The 15,821-nt window shown below is 43.1% G+C and overlaps 1 protein-coding gene across 1 annotated transcript in view; it reads left to right on the top strand.

Annotated features, from left to right (window-relative positions):
* atp10a (ATPase phospholipid transporting 10A (putative)) overlaps positions 1–15,821 on the top strand; it is a 54,097-nt gene that overhangs the window by 23,907 nt on the left and 14,369 nt on the right. The window contains exons 10-14 of the mRNA XM_004068298.4: positions 2,520–3,075; positions 6,938–7,041; positions 7,430–7,556; positions 7,635–7,819; positions 10,386–10,734. Of these exons, the coding sequence (XP_004068346.1) occupies positions 2,520–3,075; positions 6,938–7,041; positions 7,430–7,556; positions 7,635–7,819; positions 10,386–10,734 (1,321 nt within the window). The remainder of the gene's footprint in view (positions 1–2,519; positions 3,076–6,937; positions 7,042–7,429; positions 7,557–7,634; positions 7,820–10,385; positions 10,735–15,821) is intronic.

Genomic DNA, 15,821 nt, shown 5'->3' with positions numbered 1-15,821 from the left:
AGCCCATAAATGAAGTTGAATCAAATTTTTCTGTTGTTGATGTATACTATTTTAAAGCTGTTTTTGTCTTTGTGTCACGAGCAGAGGGCAGTCAGGTGACCTGTTGGAAATGTTTTATATCTCTGGGATGCAGAATAGGGGAGTTGTGGGAGTTTACGCTTGCTGTCTTTACAAGAAACGGAGACGTAAACACTGGCTCTGGGACGTGCCTGCACTGCACTATAGCAGCTGTTGGATGTACAGCAAGACTGAAACGGCCAACCTTTTGCTCTGGTAGTTGCTGAAATGGTGGTGTTTATAGTGTTGGATAAATCTGTCGTACTAGACGTATGAGTCATCGTAAACATTGGAAAATGGCAGCTTTATTCCTGCCAGCGTTTCTCTCCGAGGCTGAGGTTTGCCAACATGACTGACTCCCCATCTTTCTGAAGTTCATTAATCAAAAGCATTCATTTGATTTTAGTGTTTGCTGTCTTTGCCGGGGACTCCTGGTCAGGTCACATGAGTGCGGTCTGCCCGTGATAAACCAAGACAAAGAACCGCCTGTGTGAAGTTGCTTCAAGATATGGAGAGAAGCAGCTGGTTGTAATTTGGGTGTGAGCTGCAAAAAGAAAATCTGTGTTGAGGTTTGAATCTAGAGGCTAAAATGCTGATGGTGCTGCATTTTAATACCACTACTTTTATTTTAAAATGGGTATTTCAGCTGGAAAATAAAAATCCAAATATTTTTTGTATGCCATCACAGTTGCTTTTGATCCTGAAGTATTGACAGGATTTTGAATGGGGGGCGGTCGTGGTGCAGCGGAAGGGCGGTCGACCCATGATCGTAAGATTGCAGGTTCGATTCCTGCCATGAGTCGAAGTGTCCTTGTGAAAGACACTGAACCCCACCTTGCCTCTGGTGGAAGGTTGTCGCCAGTGTTCGGCAGCGGTGCTGCCACCAGTGTGTTAATGTGTGTGTGCATGTGTGTGTGACTGTAAAGCGCTTTGGGCCTTGTAGGTAGAACGGGGCTGTATAAGTATACGCCATTTACACCATTTGAATCATTGGTCAGCTTTAAGACATTTAAATTTAAAAAAGTGTCTCTGGCGAACATTTTTAAAGAAGTTTCTCTCTAAAAAGACGGCTGGTTGTGTTTTTATTACTGGAAAGCTCAATTTTTCTGGTCCTTTAGTGATGTTTTTATGAACACATCTTGAAAAAGTGCCTTTCCCAGATATGTAGTTAACATTTCTTTACGTTATTTTATTTTACTTAATTGTCCAGTCAATTTACGACATATCTAAGTATATATACTTTTTATTTGTTTTGTTTTTTTGTTTTGGTGCATCTAAAAAAAAAATCAATTTTCTTAAAGGGAGTTTTGGCTTTTTTCTTTAGACAGATTTTTTTTTATCACAGCAGTGTTTTCCCCTCGATTTAATAATTGCATTAGCTAAAGCACATGTGTCAAACTCAAGGCCCGGGGGCCAAATACGGGCCTCCATGTCATTTTATGTGGCCCGCGAGAGCATAAAAGTTTTTAATTTCTTCAAATAAAATATAAAAATTGGTGTGTATTTATTCATATCTAGGGGGAATCTGACTTGAAATATTGGATTGTGCAACTATGCATTAGGACTTAAACACTGTCCATATAACCTAACCTGACAGAATATAATTTAAAAGGATTTATGCTAGAATAGCAAGCAAACATATGTTTTCTATGCAACTGTAATTGTGATTTAAAAAGTTATAATGACTAAATAATGAGTTATTCGACACCCCTGAGCTAAAGCTTTAAGCTGCGCATACTTTAAAGCAGTGGCCCCCAACCTTTTTCGCACAACAGACCATTTTATATGTCAGATTTTTACAAAATGAAAATCTAGGAAACGGGTGAAGAAGTGTGTCTCAGCAAGTTTGAATGAGTGGAGGATGGTGGAAATAAATGTTATTGGTTTTAGAGACTGAGAAAGAAACTGAAGGCAGAGCTGGAAATATCAGAAATGAAGATGTTCAGGTTCTTGTGATGAAGATTGAATCGGGAATGAATCCATCAGGGGGAACAGATCGTGGCTGATGTTTTGGAGATCAATGCAGGGAAGCCGACTGAGATAGTTTAAACACGTTGAGAGGAGGAACAGTGATGATGTTGTTAAAAGGATGACGAGGTGAGGAGGTGCATGGATGTGGGGAAGGAGCACACGAGTGGGGGTGGTGAGAGCTAGAAGAATACTGAAAATCAGATTAGATGGATGCAGACGAGTTGCTGTGGCGACCCGTAAAGGGATCAGCTGAAAGATGAGGGTTTTCTTTTTTTTTCTTGCCCCATCATGTATTTATCTTTTACACAGAGGAGTATTTTCCAAAGTTTCTCAACAGAAACTTTTTAAACTTCCCTTCCACTAATTTAAGTTATGCATTCTTTCTGTGCGGTACTGAGTGACCCATAGACCGGCTCTGCTTTATAGAGCGGCAAACTTGTGAGACGATCCCTGCTTCGTGTCCAGCTGACAGGCTCTTTGTTCTTCTTCAGGTCAGGATGAGGTTTGAGCTGAAGTCTCCAGTGAAGACCATTGAAGACTTCATCAAGCGCTTCACTCCCAGCCGCCTGACCTCAGGCTCCAACAACAGCAGCTCCTCCAGTTTAAACCGCTCGTCCAACAAAGGGGGCTCCAGCATGCAGTCATGCCCCTCTGCAGAGAGCACGCTCACCAAACTGAACGAAGAGCAGTCCAGCAGCGTGATGGAGCACGCCTTCAGCCCCGCCCCACCCTCCTACGATGGAAAAGCCTTCTGCACCCCGGACGAAGGAGAGCTTCGCTACGAAGCAGAGTCACCTGACGAGGCTGCGCTGGTTTACGCTGCCAGGGCCTACAAGTGCTCGCTGGTTGGACGCCTTCCTGACCAGGTGACGGTGGAGCTGCCTCACCTGGGAAAGCTAAACTTTGAGCTGCTGCACACACTGGGCTTTGATTCCACCAGGAAACGCATGTCTGTGGTGGTCCGACACCCCCTCACCGATCAGATCACGGTCTATACCAAAGGAGCAGACTCCGTCATCATGGAACTGATCAGACCCCCCATCACAGGTAAACAAAAAGTTTTCACATCAGTGTTGAGAAATTGGAGGCTATTGAATTGACTTGTTCTATAAATGTGTTGTAAATGGTTGGACTGTCATGTTGCCGTCATGTGGACGCCTGATCAGGAAGGGGACCTAAAATGACCCCCCCTCAAACCTACGGTGCTTTTTCTGTTCATGTCTGTCTGAGAAAAATGTATAAAGTTGGTTGTGAGAATAACATTTATAATCCTGATTGGTAGATTTCACCCATCACGGGTTATTTTTAGAACGCAACCCCCACGATAAACGAAGGTTTACTGTATAGATATAAAATATCTTTTAATTTAACGGTATTACTTGGTGAAACAACAATATCAATAAATTAAAGTAATATTCCTGGCTAAAATTCCCAAAACTGTGACACATGGCAAGAAAAGAGAAGAAAATGACTCTATGTGTCAAATACTGCTAAATGTTGAAGGTGCTCAGATTCTTTAAAGTTGTATGGAAATGGCAACATTTTCTTTGCTTTTATGTAAAGTTCCAACTCAGAACAGACAAAGGCAAACACTGAAAAAAAAAAACAAACGCCCCTCTCGCCCTTCCGTGGGTGGTTTCTCCTCTAAGCTTGGGTCCTCTACCAGAGGCCTGGGGGCTTGAGGGTCCTGCAGTATCTTAGCTGTTCCTGTTCTTTTCTGGATTGAGATGTCTGAGGTCTTTCCAGGTATCTGTTGTAGCCACTCCTCCAGCTTGGAGGTTACTGCCCCTAGTGCTCCAATTACCACAGGCACCACTGTCACCTTCACTTTCCAGGCTTTCTCCAGTTCTTCTTTGAGTTCCTGGTATTTCTCCAGTTTCTCATGTTCCTTCTTCCTGATGTTCCCATCGCTTGGCACTGCCACATCCACCACAACGGCTTTCCTCTGTTCTTTGTCCACCACTACAATGTCTGGTTGGTTCGCCGTTATCATCCTATCAGTCTGGATCTGGAAGTCCCATAGGGTCTTTTCCCTCTCATTCTCTACCACCTTCGGAGGCGTTTCCCATTTAGAGTTTGGGGTTTCCAGTCCATATTCTAACAGAGGTTTGAAAACCATCTGGTGGCCACCATGTCTCTTCCTTGTCAGTCAAGACAGACGCTATCCAGTCCAACAAAAATGGTGAGGAATATCGGAGCTATCCAGCTGTACGCTTTCAAGCCAGATGCCAAACCTGCACAAGAAAAACAAAGACCTACATGGATCTGTTTGTCTGAAAGTGGATGCAGGGAGCCAATTCTAGCTGCTAGGTCACAACTGCAAGCTTTTTTTTTTCATTGGCAATTTTCCATCTTCTCCTGGATCACCCCATTTCGAATAAAGACATTCTCAGAAATGCAATTTGAAGATCAACTGTCTATCATCCATTATAAGAAAAATTCTACAAGAACGTGTTTAAAAACCCCAAAAGCATCATTTTCATTGGAGTGAATTACCATGAGGTTTTTTCATTTAAATAATAATAATAATAATAATAATAATGGATTAGATTTATCTGCGCTTTTCCAGTGGACAAAGCAAAAACAATGGTGCTTGTTAGAGGAGGGTGGTCTATTGGGATGGAGCTCATATGAACCCCCCACATTCTACATCCTACTAAGCAGAAAATCTTTCCTGCTTTTTCTTTTTTGTCATTTGGTAACAGCAACCAGTTAGAGTTCAGTCTGAGTTGGTTTTCTTTTATTTAACGCCCATAATGACCCCATTGTTTTGATGGGTGAGTCGTCAGAACAGCACACAAGAGATGTTTGGAGGGACAAGAGTGCATCTGAAATGAGATTTAGAGCCGTTACTGTAATACACTTCATTACAAGACAGTGCAGCTTCTTGTTAGTAATAAAAAAAAGGCATTCTTCTTTCAAAAATAAAGTTTATCATAAAAATAAATGCATGTCCTTACTTGACTTTGCTAGAATTGTGAGGGGTGTGGTCGCATCAATGCTACCTGGAATGTTTTTTCCCCTTCTCCTGATTATCCCCATTCACTCACCAGGGGCTGCTTTGCTTTTGCTGAGGGGGTTTACTTAGTTTATACAACATGGAGAGATCACCTTCTTCACTAGGATGTCGGGGGTCTGTCTATCATACACTGACATTAAGGAAGACTGCCATGTGTCGAATTTTGCCACAGATGTTGACATTTCCAGTGGTTTTGCATCAAACGCTCAAATCAGAGCCATGAGGGGATAGTGTGTAGCAGCTCTTGCTGCCTTGTGTTCTTTGTCTTTGCTCTTTTGTTTGAGACATCTTGGTCATTTTTACACTGTTGAATCTCGCATGATCAGATGTTGGATCACATAAAGGGTTTTTTTTGCCTTTGCCCTTTTGTTCATTTGTTGGTGGCAGTTTGCATCACTGCCACTTTGTGGTGTTTCTAAAATTCGAAACTTGGCCTTTTTTTATTATTTATTTATTTATTTATTTTATTTTAGACTTCTGGTTTTTTTGTGTTTTTAGAAATTCCCAAATGTGAAGATCATTAACACAACTGGGATTTGGTAGTTGGTGAAAAATTGGTCAATTTTTAAACTGTTAAGCTGTGTTGTTGTAAACGCTAGAGCAAGTGCAATTTATACTCAGTGTGTGTGTTTGTGTCTTTTGCAATACAAATGAGTGTGTTTGTGTACTTGTACATGTGGTGGGTAAAGGTTTGGATGGACACGTCCCATTTATAATCAGTGGTGGACAATTGCCATCTCATCATTGGACCTTTCTTGCGATCAAAGTGGGAGTGAGGTGGAGTCAGATCTGTACAACAATCGTGGAGGAAGATGTCACTGCAAGGTTAGCCCAAACCGCAAAGGTGTGTCTCCTCCCCACGAGTCCTGTTGAAACATTATAGGATAGGAGGCAGTTGGGGAACTGCTCCCAGGTTGGTACCACTGTTTGATTCACAGACTCTATAGGAGGTCACCAAGGACACCTTACCCCTAGCATCAAGGTCAATGTGGGGTGGGTGCTTTGGACTCTCAGAGGGTAGCATTTGGGGGCAACTAAGGCCTTTGGGCATGTGAGACCTTGGACTGAACCCAAGGGAATCCATGGGGCAACTTTCTGCCTCCATACTCCTGCGACCTCTGGTTCTTCGGTGGTGGGGGCTCCCATGGTGGTTCTTGTTTCCGAGCGGCTGGTATAGGGTTGTCCAGGGTCTCAGACTCTGTGTCCAAGGGAAACCTGGGGGATTTGTGGAGGATTCTGGGCTTAACTAATTCATTTCAACATGAATTAGCATCATGACACTTTATATCAACCGCTAGAGAGGACAAATGCGGGGGGGGTCTCTCCTTCCCTTTTGAACCCCCCCCCCCCCCCCCCCCCCTCAAAATCCATGTTTACTAGCTTTACATAATTAGGTTGAAGTGCCTTAAACAGCAGAATAAAACAATTGCATCAGAACAACAAAGTCCCTTGAAGAAAGTTCTCTTTATCAGAATAGAGGGCTGTATTTTAGACATGTTCTGATTTTCTCTTTTTTTTCTTTCTTTTTCTTTTTTTTAAAGTTAAGGATGCCATGTGGACCAAAACAATGTGCCAAAAAGTGAGGGGGGGGGATAGATTTCCAACTTTTTGATGTTGGAAGTTAAAAAAAAAATGGAATATTTAGTAAAATATTTAGCTTGGTGATCATAATACCTGGTCAGTTCAGTTTCCTGGAGAATCCTTTGATCAGACTCCCGTTTGGTGCAGAAGCTGCTGGTAGAGACATGAGTGCACACAGTTAGATCAGGCGGGACGACAGATGGCTTTCATGTGCCTGATGAAGGATTCTTTGGCAGTGTGCTACTTAAAGGCTGCAGCTCTCATTAAAATCAAACACTTCATTCTTCTGTTGTCTCGACTCTTTCCAAGGCAACTCCAAAGGGCGACGGCAGAAGAAAATCCTCTGCAGGACCCAAAACTACCTGAACCTGTATGCCGCAGATGGTCTGCGCACCCTGTGCATTGCAAAAAAGGTGAGAAGTCAGCCCTCTGTGAACCTGTGAAGACCTAACAGCTGCCCTCCCTTATTAAGCCGCCTCAGAGGTGAGAGGAGGGTCCCAGCTGCTACCCAGCAGGTTGTGTTTGTAGCGCAGCATAGATGATGGCGGGGAGCAACCCTTTCCAAAAGTGACATTCTTGGTGACTCAGCTGCAGTCTGCGCCGCTTTCCCCGGTTGATACTAGATGCCAGCACAGACTGGGCTTGTTATATTTCTGCTGGTGCAGGGCCCGTCCTCACAGCCAAGTGATAAAACACCTTGTCAGGGTCTCACAATCTGTCGCCCATCTCTGCAGTGCAGTGCCCCTCCACCCCACCTTGAGTAATCAAACAAATTAACCGGGACCTGTTTCTTTTTTTTAGGTTTTGAGCAAAGATGAATATGCACGCTGGCTGCAGCATCACTTACAGGCAGAGACGGCCATTCAGAGGCGGGAGGAGCTGCTCTTTGAGTCGGCCTTGAGGCTGGAAACGAACCTCCAGCTTTTAGGTAATTCTGGAATTCTGGCGTTCAAACAGGCTTCACGGTGGTGTAGAGTTTCTCACGGGTGAGCACTTTCTCCAACAGGAGCGACCGGCATCGAGGACCGGCTGCAGGACGGCGTGCCGGAGACCATCGCTTCACTGCGCAAAGCTGGTTTGCAGATATGGGTGCTGACAGGCGACAAGCAGGAAACGGCGGTCAACATTGCGTACGCCTGTAAGCTGCTGGACCCCGAGGAGGAGCTCCTGACGTTGAACGCCGACTCTCAGGTGAGCAGTGGCACCTCGCAAACTGCGTTTCCACTACCTTTCAAATTGCGACAATTGGATTTGCGATAATAAATTTGCTTGATGGAAACAACAGTGTTGATAAAAAATCGCACTTATCCAAAAAAAGTTTTTGCGCTTGGAGGTGCTTTTTGGAGCGTATGGAAATGGACATATTTCACTAAACTGCAACAGTAACACTTTTTAAAAAAATTTTTTTATTAAATGCGCTTCTTGGTACTGGCTGCCCTTGTTGCTTAGTTTCCATAGTGCCACACGGCTCATTAAAAGCTGCGTGTCCTGTGGAATTGTTGGATCCACAGAACCTCTTTAAAATCCCCATCATTTCCCAAAACCTCTTCATCCATAGTGTAGGAAGCAGCTATGCTTGCTGCTCCGTGGCCTGAATAAGACACAGACGTCTCCTTTGACAGATGATGATGATGAGCGCTAGTGCCGCGGTACCAATTTGAACATATGTTATCTTCTCAAACAGGACAAAGGGTTCCACTGCTTACTTGTTAGAACGTTTATTTTTGAATACCGGTGAACAGGCTTCCCACGTGCGCATGGCACTGCTGTGACGTCATCCAAAAGCTCCCTTTTTGTGAATCATCCCTAAAATAATACGTGTTCTCATCCATCGCCATGGTTTTGAATGACTTAACAGGTGAGTTGCTTTGTGTTTATTCAAATAATTAGGGTTTAATAGTATTGCGAAATTGTGTTTTTTTTTTTTTTTCAACATTTCTAGAATTTGGATAAAGCTCTGTGCCTACGGGTTTATGGAAACGCAGCCGAGTACAGCTGCTGCACACACATCCACACTGAAACTCCTGAGCTCTGTCAAGTTTTTCAGCCACCAATACTTCTGACCTTGTTAGCCTCACGTGATTCCAAATGGAAAAACCCAGAGTAGTTCAGTTATTTTTAAGCTTCCAATTTGCTGTGAATAATTTAGCAGCATTCTTGCACAATTCTTAAGTGTCATGGTGTATGAACAGATTCAGCAAATATAAAAATTAATATTTCACACACACAGTATGTATATATACACACACACAGTATGTATATATATACACACACACAGTATGTATGAAACAATATTATGAAGCACAGCATCTTCGTCTTCAAAGTCTGCTCATTGTACCTGCAAATGATGACCAAGCACCTTTTTCTCTTAGACATAGTCCATTAGATAAAACCCACGACAGACAGACTGACTTTCTTCTTTAAACGTACCATTTATAATGACATATACTCGTTAAATATTTGACTTATGAGCTGTTCATTACATTTACATGCACTCTAATATTTGAATCTTCTGCGAATTAGCTAATGTCCCACTATAAGTCCTCTTCTTCTTTAGCAGTCCGTCGATGACGACAGTGACGTGGGGGAGGAGCTTGTGCCTATGGCGTATGTGGGAGGACTTCCCACTTGCTCCTCTCCTAGCTTGGGCACCTATAGGAACTAGCAGCTTGCCTAGTACTGCTAGTACCCTCTCTATTGGTAGCAAAAGTACAGAGGCAAGGACGAACCAAGACAGTCTGCACACATGCAGCCCACTGCATTCGATGGCTGGAGCAGACCTGGATCAGCTTCTACAACACCCTTGGTAGCCGCGTCGGCACTGCGGTGCTGGCTCATCCGCTGTCTAGCCGTTGGGATTCGCATCCTCTTCCGCCATTGTACACCGTTGGCCAGACTTTTGTTTCAGCTGTAACCCTAGGTAGGGGGGCAAGAGGGTGCTATCACTTGCCCAAGGTGAACCCTCAGACTAGTGGAGGGAAGGAGGTGTCTTACTTCTCCATTCTACTGGCTCCAAGCAAGATCTAGCCACTGCCCTGATTATTAAGGCATTAATTACTATCAGTCCTATATGTAATATAAATACATCACAAAACTGTTTTCTCTACAGTCTGCTTTTTGTTCTTTTGTTGTTTTTTTTTACTTCTGTTTCTTAGAAAACAGTACCAAACACAAAAAAAAATATCTGTTTCTGATAGACGGGTAAACAGTTTTCTTTCTTTTTACCAGACGTTTTGGAATAATTATTGAAAAGTTGCCACAGTGCAGTCTAAACAAAATAAAAGCAGATTGCAGCGAACCTGAGTTTTGCAGGATGTTGTATGTTATTCACACAAAAAAGAAAAATTCAAGAGATTTCAAGAGATTTCTGTATCTTTGAAGCACTTTTAAAAATTGTCCTGAAAATGTAGAAACAAGGGGTTAATCAAAACTTCATTTTGTTTTATTCTTTACATTCTTTACGTTATATTTTTTTCTGTTTGAATGAAGCAGCAGGTTTAAAAATGTTGGTTTTTTTATTAAATAAAGTTACCCAGATTGAACCTTTATTCCTTTGTTCTAATGCTCTCTATGGAGAAACATTTGAAAAGCTTTTGTTGTGCTGACATTTGCTTTGTGTTTCTTTCTTCATTAAACACAGCGATGCCGTTGTTTTGTCTCTGAAGTGGATCAAGTCAGGCTCTTTGTTTAGACTCACTTTGCTGATGCTGACCCCCCGCCTTACTCCACCCGGCCCCTGTTCCTCTGTCTAAACCAGGAGGCCTGCAAGCTGCTGTTGGAGGAGAGTTTACACTACATCCAGGCCAAGTTCCTCTGCAGCTCTGGAGACGCATCCGCTAAAGACTTCCACGCCAACGTCTCCTCCTTTGAGATTTATCCTTCTTCACCTCTGTCCTCCCACGCTGCTTCCGACTCCGTCCATCGACTGGGCCTGGTAATTGATGGGCGGACCCTGGCCTACGCTCTGGACGCCAGCCTGGAGGATACGTTTCTGACCGTCGCCCGGAGCTGCCGCTCAGTGCTGTGCTGCAGATCAACGCCGCTGCAGAAGAGCATGGTGGTCAAACTGGTGCGAAACAAACTCAAGGTCATGACCCTGGCCATAGGTGGGTCTGCATTTCTCACTCGGGCACGCTTAAACTATTTCTGTCTGCGTTTCTTATCATTTCAAACTCTCCGGTTGGAATGTGAATGACCTGAAAACAGGAAACGCATGATCTAAACACATGCAGCTGGAGTTTCCCTCTCATTTTGAAATTATAGCTGGATCTTTTCACCCCTAATATTTTTCATAAATACATTCTTCTGCAAAAATCTCTAAACATCTTCAGTTTTTAGAGATGAAACCGCTAAAAAGGAGGTAAAATGAGGCATTATTTGTTGTTCAATGGTCCAAATATAATTTTATAGTTGTTTAGTAGTAACACCCACACAGTAATATCTTATATTGTTTTATAGATTTATAAAATGTTAGAATTTATATTTGCTAAATGTTTGAAGCGCTAGCATGCTGAATTCAGTGGGCACAGGTACCCATATGTGATGTTTTTTCTCCAAAAAAACAGGAACTGGAACTTTTTCCAGCCGTTTCCTTTTTAATATTTAGGCCGTCTGTCAGTCTGCATCGCTGGTTATTCTGTATTTTGAGCAAACATTCCAAACTACATGAAAGACAACAAGCTCTTTGTGAATGGACACCTCGCTGTCCCTGAAGGAGAAAACGGCTTCAGACGTGAAGCTTTAAAAACCACTGAGGTCCAATCAGAGGAAAATCTAAGAGCTTTAAGCTGCTGCTGGTTAAACCGTCTTTACTTGGAAACATCACAGACTGCTAACCAATGGACAGCTTGGTAGCAAATTCCACAAATATACACATTCTTCATTGGCTACACCTAAACTCCCTCTGCTGAATTTGCTTCATTGTGGAAGCTGTTTTTTCTTTTTTTTGTAGCACAGAAGCTCTGCAGATGCAGTCGTTGATGAGACAAAAGGACAGCTTGGCCCTTTGACACAGTAGCCTGAAAAAATGTTCTCGTTAGAAACAACAAAACTCCTCTTCTTGCTCTTTTCTTACTTCATGGTGGTTTTTCCTGAGAACCTGACATTGGTTCTTAAGGCTGCTCTGCATCAATGCATTAATTTGTTTTGCCTCTCTTTTTAAAAACAAAACTCTGTGGTCCTGCTGTTCCTGCATTAAACATCGGTTGCATGGGATTTTATGAATCATTTAGGGCATAAAATCCCCATGTTTAGGGCAAGATGCAGAAACATGGCTGTTGACTCTTTCAAAAGCCACAATGTTTTACATTTTCGGTTTTAAATTTGATTTTTAATAAAAATTACAAACAGGTTAATGAACTATATTCCCAAGGAGGTGAAACAATATTTAATGAACACAATGAAAGAACTAACTCTTCCTCTAAAGGTGAATAAACTTGAATTTCACTCGCTGGCATTGACCAACATGGGTTTGAAAATATTGGCACATAAACTAGAAAAAAATAGGTGATAATTATTCCTGTGAGAAAGTTTGGTGACTGTAGATTTAGTAACTTCCAAACTATCGAACAGATGGGATTCTTATCTCCTTTAAAAATTAATAAATGTTTTCCTCTAAAATCACTCTTGTAGCAGAAATATGATGATTGTTTATTAGGGTTGTGCCGATGGACGATATCATCGTCCATCGTGATGGGTGACTGACATCCCGATGGAGAGACCACCATTGTGATGCCACGCCCCCGCCACGTTGCGCGTCGACACCATAAATCGCGGTTACATGTGCAAAATATCTTGATGGGATCAATGGTCGGATTAGAATCCAACCGTGTACATGGGCCCAGAAAAATGTTTTCAGAATATAAAAACGTTCACTAAGGTCACACTTTCCGTCGGAATAAATCATTCGCACATGCGCAGTAGGGTTTGAAAACCGGAAGGATATAAATTCCGACGAGCGTCTTTTTTTTTTCAAACTTCATTGAATGTAACAATTCAATACAAAACAATGTTAAACAGCGCCGAGCGGCTATATACCGTAATTTCCGGACTACAAGCCGCTACTTTTTTCCTGCGCTTACAGCCCTGCGGCTTTTTCAGTGACGCGGCTAATTTATGGATTTAATTGGCGGCCGCCGTGTACGTACTTTCGAACTCAGTGAATAGTTTGGATTCTCTATCCAACTCCAAGCACAAGGCATTTCTTTTCAACACACCTCTTGGCAGCCAAACAGCATGGACTTGACTTTAGGTCTTAGACACTTCAGTCATGGTTCAACAAAACGAAACACGCATGCCCGGCCGCATCCCAGAATCCTTTGGGGCCATTAGACCCAACGTGCACGTGATCGCCGCTACAATATGATGAAGCTTTCAAGTTAAAAGCAATCGTTAAAAGCAGCGTAAAAAAGTCCACCATCACCAACGGGTTTGGAAAAGCCGGTTTGCTGCGTGACGGAGAGAACAGCGCATGGAGTGAATTTACACTCCATTTACGGTTTCTAAGGAAACCGTAAAAGCGGAATTTTGCTTTGAAAAGCTCACAGCCTCCGTGTGAGCTGGAGCCATCTTCTCCTGCTGCTCTTATAGAGCTGCGGGGCCGATGACAGTCTGATGGCTCCCACACGTAACAACGCATCCGCCCCTCATACACAAAACGTACAGTATTAAGTCCGATTGCTTTGCACAGACACGATTTGCTCGGTCCACCGGCGCAATGGGGACGAAGTTCTCCTCCTTGAAGCCGCCCTGGCCAGAGGTGTCGGAGTAGATAGGAAGGGGAGACAAGGAGCGCGCGGGGCGGGAGCGGAGCGCAGAGGCTTCTGAATTCTGACGCACGCGCCGCACTGAGGCGCGCGTATCGCGCTGAGGCGCGCGTATCGCGCTGAGGCGCGCGCTTTTCAGTAGCCGCTGCTTTATTTTACCGGTGTGTTTTTTAACCAGTCCTGTTACTCCCATAACGCTGCCGCGACACAAGCGGAAGGAGAGCTTTACCCGTTCACCCCTCCATGCACTGCTGATACTTGCTCATTCTTAAACACATACAACAGTATGGCGAGCCGGGCGTTGGCCCCGCCTTTAGCCCCTAAGACTCATGGGAAATGTGGAATCGCGGATGTAAATTTCCTCATCATAACTGAGGGATGTAATGTTGATTATATGGTTACTGTTTGTAATTTTATGTATGATACCTCGATTGTCAATAAGTAAAAAAAAAAAAAATAATGAAATAAAAACACCATAACTGAGGAACTTGTGAACAGAATACAGGTCCATGCTGTTTGACAGATGTCGATACACTCAAATGCATGAGCCAGAGGCAAAGCTGGCTACACCCACAACGTACTAATGAACTGCACTCACTCTGGGATGCTGGCTGTGATCTGTCAGGATGACAATATCGCCTAACACATGCGCGGCTTGTACTCTGACGCGGCTTGTGTATGTATAAAAGTAGTTAAACACGTAAAAATGGGTGGGTGCGGCTTGTAATCGGGTGCGCTTTGTAGTCCGGAATTTACGGTACATTCACATGTCAGCTCGGTAAAATACGAGATGATCTTCTAAACGTGCTTTTAATAATGTTACGGTTATTATGAAACACCTGTTCGCTCATCATTTGAATTTTAATCCGTGTGGTCAGTGCTTTTTCTGAACGAAGCCAGGATTAGCAGTATGCTAACACGGGCTAACAACATTAGCTTTGGGTGGTGCTGCTTGCTGGCTGCACGTAAACATGTAAGAATAACATCAGCCTTTATTTTAGTCGGGACACGACTGGAAACACAAAGCAACGTGATTGTTTGAATGTTTTCTAAGGACTGAGCGACATTTCTGCTTTGAAGCTCAAACCGCTGTGTGTGCTGACGATCCGAGCTGTGCTCAGACACACACTTTAGACCCGGTTCTGACTTCAGCTGCTCGTACCCCTAGAGCTGCGGGACGGATCGCAGTCTTAAATCTCCCACACATACCGCTCATGTAACAAAGCAACCCCCCCCCCCCCCCCCCCCCCCCTCCCCTCAAACACAAAGCTGTAAGTCCGCGCTCCGCCGGTCCACTTGACTAGTGAAGTGCGGGAGCGGACTACTTCTTTTCTATTTTTTTGTTAATTTTTTTGTTAAAGTCACTTCCCTCAGCTTATACTGGATCATCGCGGATTAGTCATTAGTTGGGAAATTAAATGAAAAAAGCAAAAAAACAAATAGCAGTTATATAAGAACGAAAAATGTAAAAATACCCCCCCCCCCCCCCCCCCCGACGATGTCATCGTCCATCCCGATGGTTGACAGCAAACATCGTCAACGGCCAATTTAAGGGACATCGCCCAACCCTATTGTTTATGACTATATCAATCTAACCATTGATTATTTTGTTTTGTTTTTTAAAAAAGATTAAGGATTTTTGTTTTTTTTGTTTTTATTCCCAGAGCTTTTACTTTGTAGACGGTCCCTTGGCAGCCGTCTCTTTGTCTGCAGCACAGAGAGAGGAATTCCCATTAAAAAGAAAAACAAAAAACTTGATCTTTTTTCTGTTAAAAATGTCTTTGTAGATCGTTGTGTTAAGACAAACCACGAAAGACGCTTGCTGTCAGTTTAAACCATTTATTTAAAAAGTTTTTGAAGCAGGAATCTGTAAAGATCTCACTAACTTTAGAGTTTTTTGGGCCTCCTGCTCAAACTAGTGTCGTATTTTGCTGTGTTTTACACCAATAAAATATCGTGATCCGTTCCTGATATGCAGACTTCTAGAGGAGTATTTATCTAGAGGAGTATTTATCTGTAATAACGAGCTTAAAATGAATAGAGCTGATTATAATAAAACAATAAAAATCTAATCCCTGGTCAAGACACATCCACTTCGAGAGCCTCAAACTATGTAATCAGATTGTATAAGGACATACTGAATGTCAGCCTTACTAACATGGAGGAGTTACTGTCTGGTGATGAATGCTACCAAGAGCGAAGGATGTCTTTTCAAAGCTAAATGGAGTCGGATGTTCTCTGACTGTCCAAAACTGGCTCTCTTGACACGCTCCTAATGGAGGAGATGCTTTGCTTCAGGAAGCAGCCTGTGTCCATGCAAACACACTGCATGTGATTTACAGCAGCTGACAAGTACGCACTACGGCCCTTCATCCATCACACACCACAGCGACAGAAGGAGATGCAAAGTCACGCCTTTCTCAGTGTGA

Source organism: Oryzias latipes, chromosome 4, assembly GCF_002234675.1.
Source record: "Oryzias latipes chromosome 4, ASM223467v1".
In the NCBI taxonomy this organism is placed as follows: Eukaryota; Metazoa; Chordata; class Actinopteri; order Beloniformes; family Adrianichthyidae; genus Oryzias; species Oryzias latipes.
The sequence above is the reverse complement of the archived record's forward strand: the minus strand, read 5'-3'. Positions and strand labels throughout refer to the sequence as shown.